This window comes from Scyliorhinus canicula, chromosome 27, assembly GCF_902713615.1.
Source record: "Scyliorhinus canicula chromosome 27, sScyCan1.1, whole genome shotgun sequence".
Classification (NCBI taxonomy): domain Eukaryota; kingdom Metazoa; phylum Chordata; class Chondrichthyes; order Carcharhiniformes; family Scyliorhinidae; genus Scyliorhinus; species Scyliorhinus canicula.
In genome coordinates, this window is record NC_052172.1 from 8,314,666 (window position 1) to 8,339,653 (window position 24,988).

The 24,988-nt window shown below is 50.9% G+C and overlaps 1 protein-coding gene across 1 annotated transcript in view; it reads left to right on the forward strand.

Moving 5' to 3' along the window:
- LOC119957859 (spectrin beta chain, non-erythrocytic 4-like) overlaps window positions 1–24,988 on the forward strand; it is a 225,308-nt gene that overhangs the window by 191,522 nt on the left and 8,798 nt on the right. Inside the window, 6 exon segments of the mRNA XM_038786016.1 lie at window positions 5,285–5,423; window positions 12,353–12,437; window positions 15,958–16,154; window positions 18,073–18,491; window positions 20,555–20,612; window positions 22,981–23,267. Coding sequence (XP_038641944.1) covers window positions 5,285–5,423; window positions 12,353–12,437; window positions 15,958–16,154; window positions 18,073–18,491; window positions 20,555–20,612; window positions 22,981–23,267 — 1,185 coding nt within the window.

The following is a 24,988-nucleotide window of genomic DNA, read 5'->3' on the forward strand; positions in this document are numbered from 1 at the left end:
GAAGGTTGACATCTAGATCCCTGGGTAACATCTCTCGTTAGGCCCTCCCAGCCAGAGAATGTAGCCCCCCACCCCACCCCCAATCAATCGCCAACCAGTATCACAGGATTGCCTCCAATTTCATTTTTGTCAATCTCTTCAGTGGAAATTGTCAACTGCCTTCTGGAAATCCATGTTGGCAACATGTGTAGACATTCTCCCATCCACTCTGTGAGAGATCTGAGAAGGTCAGAGTGTGTGTGCCCGGCTCACTTGGAGTCTCAGGGTATCCCCTCCCTCACTCATCCTCACCCACTGTGTGAGTGTTGGTGTGTGGCCATGAGGGTGAGTGAGAATTCTGAGTGAGCAAGACACACACACATATACACCCTCCCTGATTTGATTTGATTTATTATTGTCACATGCATTAGTGTACAGTGAAAAGTATTGTTTCTTGCACGCTGTACAAACAACGCATACCGTACATAGGGAAGGAAGGAGAGACTGCAGAATATGATGTTACAGTTATAGCAAGCAGCAGAGAAAAGATCAACTTAATACGAGGTAGGTCCATTCAAAAGTCTGATGGCAGTAAGGGAGATGCTGTTCTTGAGCCGGATGGTTCATGACCTCAAACTTTGGTTTTTTTTTCCTGACGGAAGAAGGTGGAAGAGAGTATGTCCGGGGTGCGTGGAGTCCTTTAATTATGCTGCTGCCTTTCCGAGGCAGCGGGAATAATAGATAGAATCAATGGATGGGAGACTGGTCTGCGTGATGGATTGGGATACATTCACGACCTTTTGTAGTTTCCTGCGGTCTTGGGCAGAGCAGGCTCCATACCAAGCTGTGATACAACCAGAAAGAATGCTTTCTATGGTGCATCTGTAGAAGTTGGTGAGGGGCGTAGCTGACATGCCAAATTTCCTTAGTCTTCTGAGAAAGTAGAGTCGTTGGCGGGTTTTCTTAACTATCATGTCGGCATGGGGGGACCAGGACAGGTTGTTAGTGATCTGCACACCTAAAAACTTGAAGCTCTCGACCCTTTCTACTTCGATCCCGTTGATGTAGACAGGGGCATGTTCTCCACTACACTTCCTGAAGTCGATGACAGTCTCCTTTGTTTTGTTGACATTGAGGGAGAGATTATTGTCATTGCACCAGTTCACCAGATTCTCTATCTCATTCCTATACTCTGCCTCGTCATTGTTTGAAATCCGACCCACTACTGTGGTGTCATCAGCAAATTTGAAAATCGAGTGGGAGGGGAATTTGGCCACACAGTCATAGGTGTACAGGGAGTATAGTAGGGGACTGAGGACACAGCTCACACTCACCCGCTCTCCCACACACTCACTCATTCACGCTCACACACACACTCGCTCCCACACACACTCGCTCGCTCTCACTGTCTCGCTCATACACTCCCTATCTCACACCCTCACTCTGTTTCGCTGTCTTACACCAGCCAGCCTTTTCTGCCTTCCCTGACCACAAGCTCTGCAGTGTCTCCCCTGGGCCTTGCTGCCGACATCTCAGCGCTGGGCCCAACAGTGTCTGCTCCCCATGGGACCCGAAGTCTCCCTTGCCCCCCATGGCCGTCTCTCTCTCTCCTTTCTCTATGGCCCCGGCAGGCTCTCCTCCCCTCATGGCTCAGGGCAATCTCTCCCCACTTCCCCAAAGGTCACCGTCAACTCTCTTTACCCTAAGCCCCAGGCAGTCTCTCTCTTCCTCCCAAGGTCCCACCTCTGCGTGGCCCCAGCATACTCACCGCTGCCGGTGTTTGCTGCTCCTGTTTCTCTACCACATTCCCGCTCACTAGTGAGCCTATCAGCAGCCAACGCGGGAGAGCAATGGCCTGTGATTGGAGGGGCCGTCCTTTCAGAAGCAACTTCACTGACCTGTCTGCCTGGCATTTTGAGCAGTGCTAACCGCTGCGCTACCCTGCTGCCCAACACTTCTCAAAGGTCCACCTCGATCGTGAAGCCTGATACTCACTCATTTTACAAGTCCGTCACCTCCTTACTGATGGTTATTGCTGCGTAGGTTTCCTTGGCCCTCAGCTGCCCTCGTGTCGACATCACGCAACAGTGTGTTTCTCATAACCCCTTTTATACATCGATCACTGTATCCCCCTCGCTGCTCTTTATTACTTTCACCATTTGTCGGATTCCTCTTTCCACTGCAGTTGTGTAGAATATCAAGTGAATGGAGGGCTTATAGAGAAGGGGTATTGGAGGGGGCATGGTGATGGGTCACTTTTTTATTCTTTCACTGGCGTCGCTGGCTGGGCCCAGCAATTATTGCCTATCCCTAATTGCCCCTTCAGAAGGTGCTGGTGAGCCGCCATCTCGAACCGCTGCAGTCCATGTGGTGTAGGTACACCCACAGTGCTGTTAGGGAGAGATGTCCAGGAGTGGTGATCTTGCGACAGTGAAGGAACGGCCGATTATGTTTCCTCGGCGTGGCGATAGTAAACGCACCCCCCCCCCCCCCCCCCCCCCCAAGGCTCAAAACGCTGCCCCTGGGGCATCTATCCTTTCTGTTCCATGGATTCCTCGGTGCTTGGCCATCCGATGTTTTGAAATTCTACTGACATCTCAGAAGGGGTCAGTCGTGGGGGAGGGGGGGGGGCTCCGAATTCCCTCAGCCACTCCCATTTCTCTCGGGCGGGACTCAAGAAATGTCGGCTCTCTGATTGGGCCAGCAACGTGCTGCCTACCGTCTTTAATAAGATAACACTTGAAGATGGCCATTTAAGAGGCTTCTTGCCGGTCTGACTCTTGGCAACTCTGCGCCTGGGCCCCCCCTCAACCCCTGATGTTGGGGATGTCCCGAAACCCTCAGTAAAATCCTAACGAGGCCCATTATAGGCCTCTGCCCCGACGCTGCCTATCTGCCTCTCGCTGTTCCAGAATGCACTGTGAAAAACCCCTCCTTGACACCCTCCCACTGACCACTGAGCCATCACCCTTGCGTTCACTAACTTTCCTTGGCTCCCAGTTCAGAGCGGCCACAAAGGATAAATTCTCCGAGTTGTTATCAAGTGTCCCTCTTTGTCCCCACCCTGTAACTGCATCTTCCGAGACCCCTGTGCTCCAATTCCAGCCTCTCGCACGGCCTCCATTTTAACCGCTCCACCTTGGCGTTCGTACTTCGAGTCGCCTAGGGCCTAAACTCTGGATTCTCCCCCGCCACCCTCAGCCTCTATACATCTATTTCCTCCTTTAAGGAATTCCTTAAGACCCGCCCCCCGCGCCCCACTGCCCTCGGCCATGTGACTCAATATTGTCCTGTGTAGCTCGCTGTCAAAGTCAGGCCCATTAACACTCCCGAAAAGCATCCTGGGAGATTTTACTGCATCGTCTAAATGTAAGTTGTTGTTGTTGTGGGACCTGGGGAAGTGTGAATAAATACTGATCTTATCCGCTTCCCTCCGGCCTTTCCCGGAAGGCTTGACCAGGCCGGGAGACCATCCCCTCTCTGGGCCTCAGGCTAAGCTGCCTGACCAGGCCCTGAGCCTGATCTGCAAACGTGGAGGGACTCCGGTGGGTCAGGAAACCCACCCTCCACCTTGGCCTGATAGTTGGAGGCAGTTAAAATTGAGATTGAGGCCACAAGTTATGACGTTTATCGTGGGAGGAAAGAGCATGGAGACAGGGGAGCAAACAGGTGCCTGATATGCACGAGGCCCTGCCCGGCAAGTATAATAGCATCACTGCTTTAGTATCCTGTTCCAGGTAGATCTTTCACACCTTCACCAACACGAACCTCGTGGCAGAACACTGTCCAATCACAGAGTTCCTCACTGACCCTGTACAGCACACTGTCCAATCATAGAGCTCCTCACTGACCCCGAACAGCACACTGTCCAATCATAGAGCTCCTCACTGACCCTGAACAGCACACTGTCCAATCATAGAGCTCCTCACTGACCCCATGGCAGCACACTGTCCAATCACACAGTCTCCTCACTGACTCTGTACAGCACACTGTCCAATCACAGTCTCCTCACTGACCTCATGGCAGCACACTGTCCAATCATAGAGCTCCTCACTGACCCTGTACAGCACACTGTTCAATCACAGAGCTCCTCACTGATCTCATGGCAGCACACTGTCCAATCACAGAGCTCCTCACTGACCCCGTACAGCACACTATCCAATCACAGAGCTCCTCACTGACCTCACGGCAGAACACTGTCCAATCACAGAGCTCCTGACTGACGTCATGGCAGAACACTGTCCAATCACAGAGTTCCTCACTGACCTCGTGGCAGCACACTGTCCAATCACAATCTCCTCACTGACCCTGTACAGCACACTATCCAATCACAGAGCTCCTCACTGACTTCATGGCAGAACACTGTCCAATCACAATCTCCTCACTGACCCCAGGGCAGCACACTGTCCAATCACAGAGCTCCTCACTGACCCCATGGCAGCACACTGTCCAATCACAGAGCTCCTCACTGACCTCATGGCAGAACACTGTCCAATCACAATCTCCTCACTGACCCCGTACAGCACACTGTCCAATCACACAGTCTCCTCACTGACCCCGTACAGCACACTGTCCAATCACAGGGTCTCCTCACTGACCCCGTACAGCACACTGTCCAATCACAGGGTCTCCTCACTGACCCCGTACAACACACTGTCCAATCACAGGGTCTCCTCGCTGATCCCGTGGCGGGACCACTGACCCATCACAAAACCCGTTCTGCACAATCGCTAAAATATTACAAGATTGTGCCCACGAGGGTGGTGGAGTTGGAAACAGTCGACGATTGTGAACGGAAAGCCGAAGGACACTTGGAAGAAATAACTCTGCAGAGGGAAATCCCAGATGGGAATGCTCCACGGAGAGGCGACGAGGACCCAATGGGTAGAATGGCCTCCTTCTGTGCCCTAAGTGACTCTGGGACACTACTGGTTTCATCTTCAAGTCAAAAAGCGCCCACCCTCCAGCTCACTGCGAGCGGCACTTTGGCAAGTTCCCCAACCCACATTTGGGGCCTTTCCCGCCGCTTGACTTCAACACCCTCATTCTCGTGAGCCTTTAGCCTAGAAAAGCAGAAAGGTCAGAAGCAGATTGAGAGAGTGAAGGCCAGATTGTGCCAGCAGGGGATTGGAGAATTCGTGGCTGAAAGATTTATCGCCTCAACGCTGCTTTTAATTCTGTTTCAGATTTGAGCGAGTCCCCACTGGCTTGTCTTCGAAAATGCCGTGAATGATATTATTGTGTCCCACAGTGCGTGGTGACGTGCAGTGTGCCTGACAATGACAATGCTCCCTTTCTACCCCAGGGATGTGTCGTCCGTGGAGGTGCTGATGAATTATCACCAAAGTCTCCGAGGGGAGATTGAAGCCAGACATAAGAAGCTCTCAGCTTGCATCGAACTGGGCAAAACTTTGCTGACCAGTACAAACCAGGCTGCCGAGGAGGTAATCCACACCACACCAACGGCACTTACACACTCAGTATCGCCGCCTACGCTTCAAAAACCTCTGTTCATTCTGTCCTTAAAAATCTGGATTATTTCTTTCAGATAGATGGTGGATTTTGCATTGGGATTAACCAATATCAGAATGAACACAAATCTCCCCATCTCTGTTATGTACGTTGAGATACCGTTACCTATAACCCATATTCTCGGAAATCTCTCTCCTTTCCTCTCCCATTCCTGCTCCCTCCACTCACGTCTTTCTCCTCTGCCTCTCCCTCCCTCCAATCCTCTCCCTCCCACCCTCCCCCCTGCTCTCCCTTCCTAACCCCCTCTACCAACCCCCCTCCTCCCCTACAATCTTCTCCCTCCCTGCTCCCTCCCCTCGCCTTGCCTCCTTGCACACCCTCTCCCATACTCCCCTCTCTCCTCACTCCCCCTCCCTGCTTCTGCACTCCCCCCTCCCTCCTTCCTCGCTCCCCTCTATCTCCTTCCTCGCTCCCTCCCTCCTCATTCCATCCCTCACCCCCTCTTTCCCTCCCTCCTCACTCCCCCTCCCTGCTTCCGCACTCCCCTTCCCTCCTTCCTCGCTCCCCTCTCCCTCCATCCTCACACCCTCCCTCCTCATTCCCTCCGTCCTCATTCCCTCCCTCCTCATTTCCTTCTACCTCCCTCTTCCCCTCTCCCTCCCTCCCCCCTCTGCCTCCTCCTCTGCCTCCCTCCCCCCTGTGCCTCCCTCCTCCACAATATCACCCTCCCTCCTCCCCTCACCCTCCCTCCTCCACTCACCCTCCCTCCCTCCTCCCTCTACCTCCCTCCTCTGCTCACCCTCCCTCCTCTGCTCACCCTCCCTCCTCTACTCTACCTCCCTCCCTCCTCCCCTCACCCTCCCTCCTCCCCTCCCCTCACCCTCCCTCCTCCCCTCCCCTCACCCTCCCTCCTCCCCTCACCCTCCCTCCTCCCCTCACCCTCCCTCCTCCCCTCACTCTCCCTCCTCCCCTCACCCTCCCTCCTCCCCTCACCCTCCCTCCTCCCCTCACCCTCCCTCCTCCCCTCACTCTCCCTCCACCCTCACTCTCCCTCGTCCCCTCTCCCTCCTCCCTCCCTACTTTCCTTCTTCGACCTCTCTTCCGCTCTCCCTCCCTCCCTTTCCCCTCCCCTTCCCTCCCTTTCCCCTCCCCTTCCCTCCCTTTCCCTGCCCCTTCCCTCCCTCCCTTTCCCCTCCCCTTCCCTCCCTTTCCCCTCCCCTTCCCTCCCTTTCCCCTCCCCTTCCCTCCCTTTCCCAACTCCCCTCCCCCTCCCCTTTTCCCACCTCCCTTCCTCCCACTTCCCCTCACCATTTCCCACCTCCCCTCCCCCCACCTCCCCTCACCATTTCCTCCCTCCCCCACCTCCTCTCCCCCACCTCCCCTTCCCCACCTCCCCTCCCCTTCCACCCCGTCCCCTTCCCCCACCTTCCCACCCCCTTCCCCAACCCCTCACTTCTCCATTCCTCCATCCGCCCTCTCTCTTTCCCCACCCCTATCCCATCCCCTCCCCTCCCACCCCCTCCTTTCTCCCCTCTGTAGTGATATCATGGTTGTGTTGTAATTCACCGACTGACCACTAGGAGTCTCATTAGTATATAAGTGAATGTTAGAGTCAGGTGACCTCAGATTGATGAGGAAGCTGGGAGAGAGGTTGCTTGTGCATGTTAATACGGTTATTCATCTGTTGTTCTGTATATATTTGACCCACAGTTAATGTTAATAAATCATTTATAGCTTTAGCTACAAGCGTTCTTGTAATATAAATCAGGCCATCCGACAAGAAAATGACATGGTACCAGGGTCAGATGGTATTAAACACTGAAAAAAAAACTATCAGCGGAATGAATTACACGAAGTCGTTGATGCCACCAATGAGTCTCAGATTTCATGATAACGTAGACAGTAACTGGCGTGTGTTCAAACAACAATTTAATCTGTTTCTTACTGCAGTTAATTTAGGAGTGTGTTTAATACATTTAAATTTGCGAACGATGAAGGTAGTAAAACTTTTAATGAAGTAATTCGAAGATTTGATGAACATTGCACATCCATACCAGCCCGTACCAGCCTCCCCGGACAGGCGCCGGAATGTGGCGACTAGGGGCTTTTCACAGTAACTTCATTGAAGCCTACTCGTGACAATAAGCGATTTCATTTCATTTTTCATAAAGAAGCCATTTATGAACGCTATGTGTTTAGATCACGTTAAAGAAGACAAAAGAGTCGGTAGATCATTTCATCACTGATTTAAAGTTAAAACCTGTAGGGCGGGATTCTCCCAACGGGAGTCTAAGTGCCGACGCCAGAGTAAAAACCGGAGTGTTTTACTCCGGCGTCGGCGCCCGTTCCCAGACCCCTAGTCTCCGCCCTCCGTGGGGCTAGCAGGGGCGTCACGCGATTTACGGGGGGGCGGGGTCTCGGCGCGGCATCAGAGGTGTAAAAGACGCGGCGCCTTGGGTCCCGCGCATGCGCAGTTGGGCCTGCGCCAACTAGCGCATGCGCAGTGGGCGTCCTCCCCCAGGCCGCCCCGCACAAAAATGGCGCATGGATCCAGGCACGCCGGCGGAAGAAAGGAGGCCCACCGACAGAGAGGCCGGCCCGCCGATCGGTGGGTCCCGATCGCGTACCAGGCCACTCTGGAGGGACTCCCCGGGATTGGAACCCCCACTTTCCCCCCCCCCCCCCCCCCCCCCCCCCACACAGGCCGCTCCTGGCCCTTGAAAGCCCCAGGTCCCGCCGGCCCGAGAGCAGGTAAGAACGGCACCGGCGGGACTGTCATTTTCTTCGCCAGCCGCTTGCTCCATCCGGGCCGGAGAATCGGCGCTCACCGTTTGCCGTGATTGTCCGAGCGGCCCGGCGCGAATAGCACGCCGCTGGTTTCGGGGGTGGGGGTGTGAGAATCGCGTACGGTAGTCGGGCCGGCCTGGCGCGATGCGTGCGGCGCCCCAGCGATTTGCCCAACCGGCAAGGGGGGGGGGGGGGGGGGCGGAGTGGAGAATACCGTCCGTAATTTTTCTGCGGGGGAATCTTCCATGATTTGGGAACTGATTGTAGATTGACCCTCTGGAGCTGGTTTAGCACAGTGGACTAAGACAGCTGGCTTGTAATGCAGAACAAGACCAGCAGCGCGGGTTCAATTCCCGTACCAGCCTCCCCGGACAGACGCCGGAAGGTGGCGACTAGGAGCTTTTCACAGTAACTTCATTGAAGCCTACTCGTGACAATAAGCAGTCATTATTATCATTATTATGATTGTGTCTGGTGTGAATGAAAATAAGCCGAGGGAACGGTTGCTGAGGGAATGGGAGCTGCCCTTGGAATAAACAGTTAAGATTTGTCAGGCTCGCGAGCTATGAGCAGAGCACTGTGAAATGTTTCTCAGTAATGGCGGCGTCTTCTTGGAGGAAAACACTCCGGCCGCCGCCCTTTTTCCAAAAGAGCGGGAAACGTCGGAAAAAGGTGGGAAAGTTCCCGTAGCTCCTTGCGTGCCAACAAACAGGTTAAAGATCAGGACAAAGTATTTCTAAATATGGTCAAAGGCACAAATTAAGGCAGTGTCTAGCGTTTGGCAAGTTTGGCTCCAGTTGCAAAGGAAAAAAAATCACTTTGCTCAGAATTGTTACTCTAAACTCAACCCCAGATCAGTCAGCACAGTGAAAAACACAGGGTGGGATTCTCCCCTACACGGCGGGGTGGGGGTCCCGGCGTGAACCACTCCGGCATTGGGACGCCCCAAAGGTGCCGAATCCTCCACACCTTTAGGGGCCAAGACCTCACCTTTAGGGGCTAGGTGGCGCCGGAGTGGTTGGCCCGCTGCCAGCCGGCGGGAAAGGCCTTTAGCGCCACGCCAGCCGGGGCCGAAGGGACTCAGGCCGATGGAAGTCCACTGATGTGCGGGAGCGTCAGCGGCTGCTGACATCAATCCCGCGCATGCGCAGGGTGGGTCACCTCCGCGTCGGCCATCGTGGAGGTTGATGGCTGACGCGGAGGGGAAAGTGTGCCCCCACGGCACAGGCGGATCGGTGGGCCCCGATCGCAGGCCAGGCCACCGTGGGGGCACCCCCCGGGGCCAGATCGCCCCCCCCCCCCCAGGACCCCGGGGCATGCCCACGCCGCCTGGTCCCGCTGGTAAGTGAGGTGGTTTAATTCATGCCGGCGGGACCGGCATTACAGCAGCGGGACTTCGGCCCATCGCGGGCTGGAGAATCGCTGGGGGAGGGTCCCGCCGACGGGCATGGCGCGATTCCCGCCCCTGCCGAATCTCCAGTGCCGGAGAATTCGGCGGCCAGCGGGGGCGGGATTCACACCGCCCCCTGGTGATTCTCTGACCCGGGGGGGGGGGGGGGGTCGGAGAATCTGGCCCACAGCCTCCAGTGATGAAACATCATTGTTTGTTGGAGTAATAACAGAGAAGAATAATTTTTTGGAGACATCAAATAATTCTCCAGCACTTGAAAAAAATGTAAACTGATGCTCCATTTAAAATAAATACGGTTGATGAGGATAAATGGCTGCTACCATTTAAAGTGAACGGTACAGTGGTCCAATTGAAGTTAGACACTGGTGCCAAAGCCAATTTAATCAGCATGACTGATTTTAAAAAATCTAAAAATTCAACCGATTAAAAGGAATCAAAAAATATCTCTGAGAGATTATAATGGTTCAAGCATTAAGTGTTATGGTGCTTGTGACCCGAGTGTGGTGGTGAAGAACACAGTTTATTCCGTCCCATTCGGTATTGTATCCGAGGGGGTTCATTATTAGTGATCAGTGCTGTGAAGAATTAGGTCTAGTGCTGTCGGTACATAGCATCCACAAAGGATTGCATCAATGCTCCAATAATTCTGAAAATATTATCAGCAAATTCAGCGATGCGTTCACTGATTTTAGTGCACTACCATTCACCAACGAGATACAATTTAAAGAAGATGCATTATGTAAAGCACCAATACAAACTATTATTAGTGAAATTGCTGAAGATGTAGATCTGCATGCCAATCTCATTCCTACCCTACCACCCGTATCAGATATGAAACCACAAGTTAGCATGGTAGCATTGTAGATAGCACAATCGCTTCACAGCTCCAGGGTCCCAGGTTCGATTCCGGCTTGGGTCACTGACTGTGCGGAGTTTGCACATCCTCCCCGTGTATGCGTGGGTTTCCTCCGGGCACTCCGGTTTCCTCCCACAGTCCAAAGATGTGCAGGTTAGGTGGATTGGCCATGATAAATTGCCCGTAGTGTCCAAAATTGCCCTTAGTGTTGGGTGGGGTTACTGGGTTATGGGGATAGGGTGGAGGTGTTAACCTTAGGTAGGGTGCTCTTTCCAGGAGCTGGTGCAGACTCGATGGGCCGAATGGCCTCCTTCTGCACTGTAAATTCTATGAACAAGTCGAATTCTATGAACAAGAGCCAACCAATAGTAAATCCCATGGTACAAAAAACAAAAAAACAAAAAAAAGTTGATGCTCGTAAAGACATGGATCCCAAAGATCTGAATGAAAAAAGTGGACATACTGTAAAACAATCATTACAAAAAGCAATGGACAACCAATCTGATCCGTATCTCGCAAAATCATGCTACAAAGCGTTGCCATTGTCACATGGTAGATCGCCAGCAGAGTTACTCATGAATAGAAGGTTGCGTACCACACTTCCATACTTGGAAAAGAAGGAGGAGAATGCAATGGTACTGCAGGAAATGTGAACATTAAAGAGAAAGAAAAACAGAACTCTGATAGCAGGCCTCGAACCTTACCACCTCGGAGTAGTGATGAAAACGAAATGAAAAATGAAAATCGCTTATTGTCACGGGTAGGCTTCAAATTAAGTTACTGTGAAAAGCCCCTGGTGGCTACATTCCAGCGCCTGTTCGGGGAGGCTGTTACGGGAATTGAACCCGTGCTGCTGACCTGCCTTGGTCTGCTTTCAAAGCCAGCGATTTAGCCCAGTGTGCTAACCAGCCCCTGGTAGGAAGCAAGGAAACATCGTGAGAATAGAAGATTCAGGCAATTAGTCGAGAAAAGGCATTGTACTTGAAAAAGTAGCAGCTCGTTGCTGCAATGTACAGACAGAGGATGGGCTGGTTTTAAGAAGAAATCATCACACACTCTTGAAAACCAGAGAAGACTTTCACAACAACGCGATGGATGATGAATCTACGTCAGCTGCAGTGTCAGATATTTCAGCAGCTCCTGAGCATGAGGATATAACAGAGAACATTGAATCTACAAGTTCTGAACAGCAAGATCAAACTTTGACAAGATCAGAGTCAGAAGAATCTGATCGACTCAATTTGTAGATTTGGACTATTTGTACATACAATGCTTCACGTGAAACCAGTTTTAAAAATTTGAAAGAGAAAAAAGAGTCACAGGCTAATGTATACGATGATAATGTATTAATTTATTCCTTCAAAGGAAAGGGGATGTAGTGATACTATGATTGTGTTGTAATTCACCAACTGACCACTAGGAGTCTCATTGGTATATAAATGAATGTTAGAGTCAGGTGACCTCAGAATGACAAGGAAGCTGGGAGAGAGGTTGCTTGTGCATGTTAATACTGTTACTCATCTGTTGTTTTGCATATAGTTGACCCACAGTTACTGTTAATAAGTCGTTGATAGCTATAGCTACAAGTGTTCGTGTAATATAAATCAGGCCATCCAACAAGAACATTATAGCCCCCACTCCCATTTCCCCCTCCCCCCTTCCCTTCCTTCTCCCACCCTCCCTTCTCCCTTCCCCCACCCGCTCCCTTCATCCCTCCTCTTCTGATTAGCTTGGAGTTAATACAGGATTGCACAAAGTTAAAATGAAAATATTATTTTCCTTCTGTTTTAAGTTGATGAACCATCTCATCCTTCCTGTTGTGTCCCTGTGAATTTTCTGTTTTGTAGATTAAGGAGAAACTGGACAAGGTGGTGAAGAAACAGCACGAGCTGATGGAGAAATGGGAACAGCACTGGGAGTGGCTCCAGCAGAGTGAGTATTGGTGTCAGTGGGGGACGCAGGACCTCTCCAGGACACATCTGGTGTGCCACCGGTCGAATAGCTCACAGCCCAAGTCTCATCGAGCTAACTAACATTTATAAATGGACCTGTTGGAAATGCCCAACTCCAGCTCTCGCGGATCCAGGTGGATGGAGGACAGAGGGTCGGAATTCAGCCAGACAGCTTCAATAAGTTGTCACTGTACCTGGAATGACAAGAGTTAGACTCCAATTTGATTGTTGGATATTGAGCCACCCTCCCTCACGCCAGGCACCCAACCACGCTTCCAAGCACCTACCGCCTTCACCCCAGCACCCACCCTCACCCTCCCAGCACCCACCCTCACCCATCCTAGCATGCACCAACCCTCACCCCAAGCACCCGCCTCCTCCCACCCAGCACCCCCACCAGTGCCCCCTCCAACCCCCAACACCCCAGCACCAGCCTCCTCCCTCCCAGAACCCTCCGCCACCCTCCCAACACCACCCTCCCTCGCAGCCACCACCCCCACCTCCCTATCTACTCTGTCTAGGCCCCTCCTGATTTCAAACACCCCTATAAAATCTCCTCTCTGCCTCCTTTTTCTAATCTCCAATCTATCCTCATAACTGAAGTTCCTCCAACCTGGAACCATTCGCCTGAATCTTTTCGAGTGTGGAGCCCAGCATTGGACACAATGCTCCAGCTGAGGCTGCGTGTCCTGTACAAGTTCAAGATAACTTTGCACTTGTACTCTAAGCACCCATTAACAAAGCTGAGGATACCGAGTGCTTTATGAGCCACACTTTCAACCTGCTGGCCACCTTCGATGACCTGTGCTCATCTCCACCCAGGACTCTCTGCTCCTGAACTCTTTGTTTTATACTGTCTGATGCGACCATCAATTCACACGAGACAGAGAGTTGAAGTGAACAGTGGCTTTAATCAACTAGAACAGTGCCTGCCTGCGACTGCTCTGCACTGAGAGCCGCCTGCAGGGCAGCTGCTGTTTATATCTCCCCTCAAGGGGGCGGAGCCCACAAGGGCACCAACATGATACAATCAGTGTAGTACAGTACAATGGTCCATAGGTGGAGCCCACATTGGCAACAGTGTGGTACAATGTAGTACAGTGGTGAATGGTGACCATAATACATTCACCACACTCTCCACGTTCTTCCTAACAACATTTATCACCTCCCATTTCTCCGTATCGAATGTCACCTGTCCAGCCATTCCTTCATGTCCTTTTGAAGTTCCAGAGTGCTAAAAGAGATGGCTAGGGAAATTGCAAATGCACTAGTGATAATTTACCAAAATTCACTAGACTCTGGGGTGGTCCCGATGGATTGGAAATTAGCGAACGTGACACCACTGTTTAAAAAAGTAGGCAGAGAGCGGGTAATTATAGGCCAGTGAGCTTAACTTCAGTAGTAGGGAAGATGCTGGAATCTATCATCCAGGAAGAAATAGCGAGGCATCTGGATAGAAAGTGTCCCATTGGGCAGACGCAGCATGGGTTCATAAAGGGCAGGTTGTGCCTAACTAATTTGGTGGAATTTTGTGAGGACATTACCAGTGCAGTAGATAACGGGGAGCCAATGGATGTGGTATATCTGGATTTCCGGAAAGCCTTTGACAAGGTGCCACACAAACGGTTGCTGCATAAGATAAAGATGCATGGTATTAAGGGTAAAGTAGTAGCATGGATAGAGGATTGGTTAATTAATAGAAAGCAAAGAGTGGGGATTAATGGGTGTTTCTCTGGTTGGCAATCAGTGGCTAATGGTGTCCCTCAGGGATCAGTGTTGGGCCCACAATTGTTCACAATTTACATAGATGATTTGGAGTTGGGGACCAAGGGCGATGTGTCCAAGTTTGCAGACGACACTAAGATGAGTGGTAAAGGGAAAAGGGCAGAGGATACTGGAAGTCTGGAGAGGGATTTGGATAGGTTAAATGAATGGGCCAGGGTCTGGCAGATGGAATACAATGTTGACAAATGTGAGGTTATCCATTTTGGTAGGAATAACAGCAACCGGGATTATTATTTAAAGGATGAAATATTAAAGCATGCTGCTGTGCAGAGAGACCTGGGTGTGCTAGTGCATGAGTCACAGAAAGTTGGTTTACATGTGCAACAGGTGATTAAGAAGGCAAATGGAATTTTGTCCTTCATTGCTAGAGGGATGGAGTTTAAGACTAGGGAGGTTATGCTGCAATTGTATAAGGTGTTAGTGCGGCCACACCTGGAGTATTGTGTTCAGTTTTGGTCTCCTTACTTGAGAACGGACGTACTGGCGCTGGAGGGTGTGCAGAGGAGATTCGCTAGGTTAATCCCAGAGCTGAAGGGGTTGGATTACGAGGAGAGGTTGAGTAGACTGGGACTGTACTCGTTGGAATTTAGAAGGATGAGGGGGGATCTTATAGAAACATTTAAAATTATGAAGGGAATCGATAGGATAGATGCGGGCAGGTTGTTTCCACTGGCGGGTGAAAGCAGAACTAGGGGCCATAGCCACAAAATAAGGGAAAGTAGATTTAGGACTGAGTTTAGGAGGAACTTCTTCACCCAAAGGGTTGTGAATCTATGGAATTCCTTGCCCAGTGAAGCAGTTGAGGCTCCTTCATTACATGTTTTTAAGGTAAAGATAGATAGTTTTTTGAAGAATAAAGGGATTAAGGGTTATGGTGTTCGGACTGGAAAGTGGAGCTGAGTCCACAAAAGGTCAGCCATGATCTCAATGAATGGCGGAGCAGGCTTGAGGGGCCAGATGGCCTACTCCTGCTCCTAGTTCTTATGTTCTTATTCATAGAATTCAGTGAATTTACAGTGCAGAAGGAAGCCATTCGGCCCATCGAGTCTGCACCAGCTCTTGGAAAGAGCACACCACCCAAGCCCACACCGCCACCCTATCCCCGTAACCCAGTAACCCCCACCCAACACTAAGGGCAATTTTGGACACTAAGGGCAATTTATCATGGCCAATCCACCTAACCTGCACATCTTTGGACTGTGGGAGGAAACCGGAGCACCCGGAGGAAACCCATGCACACACGGGGAGAACGTGCACAGACCGTGCCCCAAGCCGGGAATCGAACCTGGGACCCTGGAGCTGTGAAGCCATTGTGCTAACCACTATGCTACCGTGCTGCCCACATTGCGCAGAGAAATGTCTTCCAAAATGTTCCATCAAATGACTTTCAAAAGGGAATTGGATGGATATTTGAAAGGGAATAAATATGGAGAAAGAACAATAATGTGGGGCCGACGAGTAACTCTTTCAAAAAGTCAACACAGGTGCAATGGGCTGAATTGGCTCCTTCTGTGATGTCTGATTCAGCGATTGTAGGAATTGAGGCCAAATTGCGCCCCCTTGGGTTCACACCTGGGAACTGACACGGGTACTTTGCAACGCGAGGCCCTTCTCATTAATCCTTCATTCGGCTAACGGCCTCGCGGGAGCAGTTGTTGTTCAGCCGCCGGGACTCGGCGTGGGTGCCTTTGACCTGGGTTGTGCTCTTCCCGCAGTGCTGGAGGTGCACCAGTTCGCCCAGGAGGCGGTGGTGGCAGAGTCGTGGCTGAGCACGCAGGAGCGCCTGGTCAGCAGCGGCCAGCTGGGCAACAGCGTGGACGAGGTGGAGCAGCTTATCAAACGTCACGAGGCCTTCCGGAAGGCGGCAGCGGCCTGGGAGGAGAGATTCAGTTCACTGAGGAGGCTGACCACGGTAGGCCCAGTCAAACGCACCTCGTTAGAATATTTCCCAACCCAACTTGGCCTGGAAGGTGTCTTCAGACAGCCCATGGTACGCCCACAGGAAATAGGGATAGGAGTAGGCCATTCAGCCCTTCGAGCCCACTCTGCCATTTGATAAGATCACTGCTGATCTAACACTGCCTTCTGCCTTGGTTTAGCTCAGTGGGCTAGATTGCTGGTTTGTGATGCAGAGCAAGGCCAACAGCACGGGTTCAATTCCTGTACCAGCTTACCCGAACAGATGCCGGAATGTGGCGACTAGGGGCTTTTCACAGTAACTTCACAATAAAAGGTTATTATTATTATTCTCTCAGTAACCCTTCATCACCCCGCTGATTAAAAGCCTATTGATCTCAGCCTTGAAGACGTTCAAGGGCTTGGCTTTCACAACCTCCTGGGCTAAAGAATTCATACCAACATGGGGTCTGGAAACAGGTCCCCAAGGACTCGTGTCGCTCCCGAGCAGGTGGCCCAGCTTTGGGCTGAGTTGGTTGAGAGAGTTATTGGGGAAAACCGTGGCAAGGGGGTGAGTTGAAGGCGGTCATCACATTGGAGCCAGCAGTGGAAGGCATACTGGGGGGTTTTGGCGATCGTTGTGACAATTCATCGTGGAAGCAGGAACCGCTCTCTGGGCTGGTTGTGAGGGCCCTGCCTGGATTGTTGCTCCTTCATCCTCCTGTCCTGCCTTCTGTTCTTCGTCAGCCGAATTATGATGCAGAAATTGATCCCACGCAGAGTTCCCATTTTGTTTTTGTTCCGTTTTTCTGTGGCACTGTGGCACAGCGGGTTAGCACTGCTGCCTCACAGCGCCAGGGACCCGGGTTCGATTCTGGCCTCGGGTCACTGTCTGTGCGGAGTCTGCACGTTCTCCCCGTGTCTGCGTGGGTTTCTCCGGGTGCTCCGGTTTCCTCCCACATTCTAAAGATGTGCAGGTTAGGTGGATTGGCCGTGATAAATTGCCCCTTAGTGTCCAGGGATGTGGAGGTTGGGTGGAGTTATGAAGATAGAGTGGGGAGTGGGCCTAGAGAGGGCGCTCTTTCAGAGGGTTGGTGTAGACTCAAGGGGCCGAATGGCCTCCTTGTGCCCCATCGGCTTTGTGTGGATTCTGATTCAGTTGAAATAATAATAATAATCTTTGTTGTCGCAAGTAGGCTTCATAGAATCATAGAATTTACAGGCAGAAGGAGGCCATTCGGCCCATCGAGTCTGCACCAGCCCTTACAAAGACCACCCTACTCAAGCCCACGTATTAACCCTATCCCTGTAACCCAGTAACCGCCACTTAATCTTCTTGGACACTAAGGGCAATTTAGCATGGCCAATCCACCTAACCCGCACATCTTTTGATTGTGGGAGGAAACCGGAGCACCCGGAGGAAACCCACGCAGACACTGGGAGAACGTGCAGACTCTGCACAGACAGTGACCCAGCAGGGAATCGTACCCGGAACCTGGCGTTGCAAAGCAACAGTGCTATCCACTGTGCTACCGTGTTGCCCTTACATTAACATTGCAATGAAGTTACTGTGAAATTTCCCTCGTCACCACATTCCACTATGCCACCGAGAATTCAGAATGTCCAATTCACCTAACAAGCACGTCTTTCGGGACTTGTGGGAGGAAACCGGAGCACCCGGAGGAAACGTGCACTGACACCCCACAGTCAGTGACCCAAGCCGGGAATCGAACCTGGAACCCTGGAGCAAGAAGCAACAGTGCTGACCACTGTGCTACGTGCTGTCACTAGGCTAGATGTGTGTCCCTATTTACCTTGTTTGCAGTTCCCAACCCTGTAGTAACTGACTCGAGCAAACATCCCCAATGCCTTGAGAATTCCAACTCGACAGCAATGGGCACTTGCGTTCACATTCTGATTTTTCTCTCCCTTAGCTAGAACGGATGGAGAATAAGGCTCCTTACCAAGTCCATCAGCAGCCTGCAACCCCACTGCTGAGCCGCAGAGTGCTGTCAGAAACCAGGATGGCACTGCCCGAGCAGTCGGTGGCAGTAGCAGAAACACGGCCGGTCAAGCAACAAGCCAAGTACGAAATCATCGATGGCCTCCAGCAGGTGAGGTCCGAGAGGGTGGAACTCAAGTCAGCTCCACGGGCAGTCCGGCTGGAGGGGCAGGAGCCGGCCGCGGGGCGGCCGGATCCGAGCGCCACACCGCCGCCCCACTCCGACGGGAGGCGCGAGCGGACACAGCCAAAGGCCGAGCAGAGCGAAGCGAGGCAAGACTCCAGGAGAGAGCGTCAGGAGTCTCTGAGCGAGCATCGCGAGCTGGAGCTGGAGGACGGAGGGGCCGCTGGGTGAGTCAACCTCCTTCAGCGGCGGAGCGAGGGGGCCGCGCTCGGCCAAACGTTTGTCACATGGGGCAGAGCCTGGACGTTCGACATGTCACACCCGGCTCATTACCCCAGGGAAAACCCATTTTCCGATGTGTAAAAAGCATGTTGGAGAAAACGGTGGAGGGGAGGTGGGGATGGGGGGGTTGCACATGTATCGGGGGAGTTTGTGTTAACATTGAACACTAAATCAGATCAATTCTGCATTGGCTCTTTCCAATATACTCGACACACCCAAAAACTGCCTTTCAGGTCAAGTTGTGAAAGGTAAATTTGAAAAAAAAAAGCATAAGGATTCCTAGTACTTAGAGTCATAGAGTTGTTACGATACAGAAGGAGGGCATTTGGTCCATCCATTCCATGCCAGCGTTCTCCAGGAAGCAATCCAGTTAGTCCCATTGCCCACACTTCATGGCATACAAGCGCCAGGCAGTGACTATTCCCAACAAGAGTGACTCTAATCATCGCCTGTTGACATTCAATGGCATTACAGTCACTGAATTCCCCACTATTACCACACTGGGGTAGCATGGTGGTTAGCATAAATGCTTCACAGCTCCAGGGTCCCAGATTCGATTCCCGGCTGGGTCACTGTCTGTGTGGAGTCTGCACGTCCTCCCCGTGTGTGCGTGGGTTTCCTCCGGGTGCTCCGGTTTCCTCCCACAGTCCAAAGATGTGCAGGTTAGGTGGATTGGCCATGCTAAATTGCCCGTAGTGTCCTAAAAAGTAAGGTTAAGGGGGGGTTGTTTGGGTTACGGGTATAGGGTGGATACGTGGGTTTGAGTAGGGTGATCATGGCTCGGCACAACATTGAGGGCTGAAGGGCCTGTACTGTTCTATGTTCTATGGGGGTTACCATTTACCAGAAACTGAACTGGCCCAGCCATATAAACACTGTGGCTACCTGAGCAGGTCAGAGGCTGGGAATCCTGCGGAGAGTAACTCACCTCCTGACTCCCCCAAAGCCTGTCCACCATCTACAAGGCACAAGTCAGGAATGTGATGGAATACTCTCCACATGCCTGGATGAGCGCAGCTCCAACAACACTCAAGAAGCTCAACACCGTCCAGGGCAAAGCAGCCCCGCTTGATTGGCACCGCTTCCGCCAACTTACCATCAACACACAAGCTGCCATGTGTACCATCGATAAGATGTGCTGCAGGAACTCATCAAAGCTCCTTAGGCAGCACCTTCCAAACTCTACCATCAAGAAGGACAAGGGCAGCTGACACATGGGAACACCACCAAGTTCCCCTCTAAGCCGCTCACCACCCTGACTGTGAAATATATCGGCCGTTCCTTCACTGTCACTGGGTCAAAATCCTAGAATGCCCTCCCTAACAGCACTGTGGGTGTACCTACACCACATGGACTGCAGCGGTTCAAGAAGGCGGCCCACCACCACCTTCTCAAGGGGAAATTAGGGATGGGCAACAAATGCTGGCCTAGCCGGTGACATTTTGTGAAAGAATGCCAAAAAGGGACAAACACGAGAATACCAAATTTCAAAAGGAGCTACGACGTATACTGCAGGAGAAAAGGGTGCCGGTTTGTTGGCGAGTTGGCTTTGACTGGTGGTGGCGTTGCCATGGCAAATGCATCAGGGATCTGCCGCACCCCCTCCACCCACCCATGCTTTTATTTACTGCAAAAAGGTTCAATGTCTGGATGCGTTCATGGGCTGATCCCTGCAGAGTGCGGCTTTTGATAAGTGTAAGTGAGTCACTTGCCGAGCCCGGTTGACTATCCGAGATTGATTATTAGTGTAACTGAGTTAGGGAAGGATGGCCCTGCAGGTGGTGGGAGTCTGTGGAGAGCATTGCGATCTCGGATTACCAGGCCTGCAGTAGGCCTCTCCATCCCGAGGAACCTTCGCACAGAGTCGGCGCGCTGGGGGCCGAGGTGCAGGCATGGCGGGGCATCGGGGACGGGGAGAGTTACACACCTGACTGAGGCCCGGGACCTTTCACAAAAATTGAGTGCCAGGAATTCTGACAAGTCCGATGTTATTGTCTTGTCTCCACAGGGACAGGAAGACCACGCTCGCTGATATTGTGGAGCAACTTCAGGAAAAGGAGGCTCAGGTGAGGGAGGTGCGAGGCGCTGGTCGCAGGTTGGGCAGGATGTACAGAGCCCCGCTCTGTAAATTCGGAGACTCACGGCGTAGCTGAGACCCTTTGCGCTGCCTCGCAGTCTCTGAGTGGGGGTCAACGCAGCCCGTGTCAGGGTGGGTTCAGCCCCTCCCTTTCCGTTACGTGCCACATTCTCACGGGCCAAAAGCAAACTGCGCGACCAAAGTGATTGTGACTGGAATTATCGACCAGAGAAAGCACGATTGAGAGAGGAGCTGGTGGGAGGGTTTCGACAAAGAGTATGAATAACTTTAGACACCGTGGTGTTCTTCGTGTTGCTTATTTTGGATGGTAGGTGTAGTGTTCCACAAAGACCACGGTATGGTTTTTACTTAAACAAAGCCAAGATTTTATTTACACTACTAAACTGGGTTTCAACACTTGGTCCTTTAGAATACAGAATTAATCAATAACATCTAACTACACTCATCTAATCTCACTGACTGGTATAAACTATAATTTAACCTTCTCACACTAACTACCCCTATGACCATCACTAACTATCTCCTGCTTACACTCCTCCCCTAAGGTCCGGCATCACTGCTTTATATACTTGCATCTGCAGCTCCCTCTAGTGGCTATTCTTGAGACTACATTAACCCTTGCAATGCCGATCGTTATGATAATACCGCAGCCCCTTCACTGGATGTTCGAGACTGGCGTGAGGTGATGAAGGATTAAGTTCTCAGGGACGTGATGTAACCTGAGCTTCAGAGTACAGAAAACTGTGATGGTCATCATCTGGGACCGAGTAATACAGAGGCTGCCCTCTTGATTAGAATCAAAGGCAGGTAAAAAGAACTCATTGGCCACTAATCCATTAGACTTATCTACAATATAGTACAACCTATGGAATAACCTATTGTCTAATGTAATCTATAGATTTTTTTATTCTTTCATTGGTTTTGGGCGTCCCAGCCCATGCCCTTGAACTGAGTGGCCGACGCGGCCATTTCAGAGGGCAGTTAAGAGCCACTTTGCTGTGGGTCTGGAGTCACATGTAGGCCAGACCGGGTAAGGACGGCAGATTTCTTTCCCTGAAGGAAGTTTATGCATTCGACATTAGTTTTTTAAAATTCCAGATTTAAAAAAAATTGAATTTGCATCCTGCCGTGTTGGGATTTGAACCCTGGTCCCGAGAGCGATACCCTGGAACTCCGGATTACCAGTCCACTGCCAATACCGCTGCGCCACTGTCTCCCCTTGTACAGCATAATCTATATAGTGTAACCTATGATAGTGTATAACAACCACTCGTATATTTCTACAGCACCTCGAATGTCATTAAATGTCCCAAGACGCTGCGCTGGAGTATTGCTAAACCTCGGACCAGGAATAGGCCATTCAGCCCCTCGCGATTGTTCTGCTAGTCAATGAGATTATGGTTAATCTGCGACATTACCCCACGTATCAAGTCTAGGTTTAACAAAGGCCTAGTTAAGAGTTACAACAGCATTGACCTGAAACACGGACTGAGTCGACCAGTGTCACGAAAGTGGAACTAGGTGGATGAGACATGGTGTAGCCTATGACGTGGAGTCATTTATAATATAAAGCAACCTATTGGATAGTATCATGTATAATAGAGTGTAAAATATGGGCTAGGTACCATTGGTCAATTTACTAAGTGAAGCTTCTCAGGGATCAGTACTGGGGATGAGGTACTGACCAAATTGGTTAGGACAACACTCTGTACCTGGCTTCCTATTTCTGTGCTGTAGGATTCCGATCAGGAACCTCTATTTGAATACCTGAGTTATCCTCGGAGGAGGGAGGTAAGGAGCCAGATGTTGCCGTCAAAATAACTGCGAGGGCCAATACCATCACCGTAAATTAAGCATGAATGGTGCAGAGGAATTGGCAGATGTGCAGTTAATGGTGAATATTCAAAAATTGCTGTCCAAAGTTGCACTGTCCCGCCATTGGCTTCAACAACATCTCACTCCCTTTCTCGCGCCTGAGTTACACTGAATAGCGCAAAGTTTCATTACTGGCCTCACCGACAGAGACTAAACTCACCACTGAGCAGGTAATTAGTAGCGTGATAATGCCAACCTCTCTGACATTGAAAATTATGCTTTACAAGTGTGGAGCCTCATTTCTTCAGCGTTTGAATTTTCAGAACACTAACGAAAAAAAATCTAACTTTAAATTTGACCTTTTACTCTTACTTTTCCTTTGTCTGATTTGACTTCCAACCCAGCGTATACCCAACTCAGTCTTTGGACGGGATTTTCCATGCGAGAAGCGTCGTGGGCGGGTGAGAAGATTGGACGGGCATACTGTGACTGGTGGAAATTAAGCCGATTTTTCTCCATAGGGACGCGATTCATCTCTGTCCGTTGGGCTACCGAATGGACTTGAGAAACTGCCAGAGAGAACCCCACGGCCAGACAGACCGAGAGCCAGAGATAGGCCCAAGCCCAGGAGGAGACCGCGACCGAAGGATCCGAACCAGCCGGTTGGAGAAACCCGGCGATCCCGCTCCGCACCATCTCCCCAGAATAGTGCCGCGCTGCCACCGCCAGTGACGCACACGGCAGAGCAGGAAGGAATCCTCATTCGCAAACACGAATTGGAGGCGTCCAACAAAAAATCATCCAGCAGGTAGTACATAGGCATTACACCGGATATCCGGGACAGAAACAGGCCATTCGGCCCAACCATGCCAGTGTTTATCCCCCACTGAAGTCTCCTCCTACCTTCCCTCATTTAATTCTATACTAGCTTGCAGGCACAACGGGTAAATGGAATGGGAACTTATTATCGAAATGCAGAGCAACTTCAGAATGCTTCAGTGCAGAGGGATCTGGGTGTCCGTGTGCATGAATCGCAGAAAGTCTGTATGCAGGTAATAAGGAAGGCAAATGGAATTTTGGGCTTTATAGCTAAAGGAATAGAATATAACAGTAGTGAAGTGTTGTACAAGGTATTGGTGAGACCGCACCTGGAGTATTGTGCACAGTTTGGTCCCCTTAATTGAGGAGGGATGTAGTAGCATTTGAGGCAGTTCAGAGGAAGTTCACCAGATTGATTCCAGAGATGAGGGGTTTGTCGTATGAAAAGAGATTGAACAGTTTAAACCCATACTCTCTCGGGTTTAGGATAATGAGAGATCAAATTGAGGTATATAAGATGATAAAAGATATTGACAAATATGTAGAGCGGATGCTTCCTCTTGCGAGGCAATCTAGGATTGTTTTAGGATAAGGGGTAGCAGACTTACATAGGACAAAGAAGCATTGAACATAGCAGGGGGATGGGAACCAGAGCTATGGATCAGAGGATAGGGTAGCTGTTGAACAGGCAGTAATGGTACGCAGCAAGTCCGTGAGGAAGAAGAGACAGTTGATAGGGCAAAGTTGCACTCTGTGGAATGGGTTAAAGTGTGTCTGTTTCAATGCAAGGAGTGTCAGGAATAAGGGAGATGAACTTAGAGCATGGATCAGCACTTGGAACTACGATGTTGTGGCCATTACAGAGACATGGATTTCACAGGGGCAGGAATGGTTGTTAGATGTTCCGGGGTTTAGATGTTTTAAGAAGAATAGGGAGGGAGGTAAAAGAGGAGGAGTAGCAATGTTAATTAGAGAGTGCATCACAGCTGCAGAAAAGGAGGTAGTTGGGGAGGGTCTGTCGACTGAGTAAGTATGGGTGGAAGTCAGAAACAAGAAAGGCGCAGTCACTTTATTGCGAGTTTTCTATAGACCCCCCAATAGCAGCAGAGAGATTGAGGAACAGATTAGGCGGCAGATCTTGGAAAGGTAACAGAGTTGTCATGGGTGACTTCAACTTCCCTAATATTGACTGGAACCTCCTTACTGCAAATGGTTTGGATGGAGCAGATTTTGTCAGGTATGTACAGGAAGGATTCCTGACTCAATATGTAGATAGGCCGACTGGGGGGCAGCCATATTGGACTTGGTGCTTAGCAATGAACCAGGCCAGGTGTCAGATGTCTCGGTGGGAGAGCATTTCGGTGACAGTGACCACAACTCCTTGACCTTTACCATAGTCATGGAGAGGGATAGGAACACACAGTATGGGAAGGTATTTAATTGGGGGAGGGGAAATTTTACTGCTATTAGACAGGAGCTGAAGAGCATAAAGTGGGAACAATTGTTCTTGGGGAAATGCACAGCAGTAATGTGGGGATTGTTTAAGGAGCACTTGCTGCGAGTGCTGGATAGTTTTGTCCCACTGAGACGAGGAAGGAATGGTAAGATGAAGGAGTCTTGGATGACAAGCGAAGTGGAGCTTCTAGTCAAGAGGAAGAAGAAAGCTTATGAAAGGTTGAGGAAGCAAGGATCTGAGGGTTACAAGGTAGC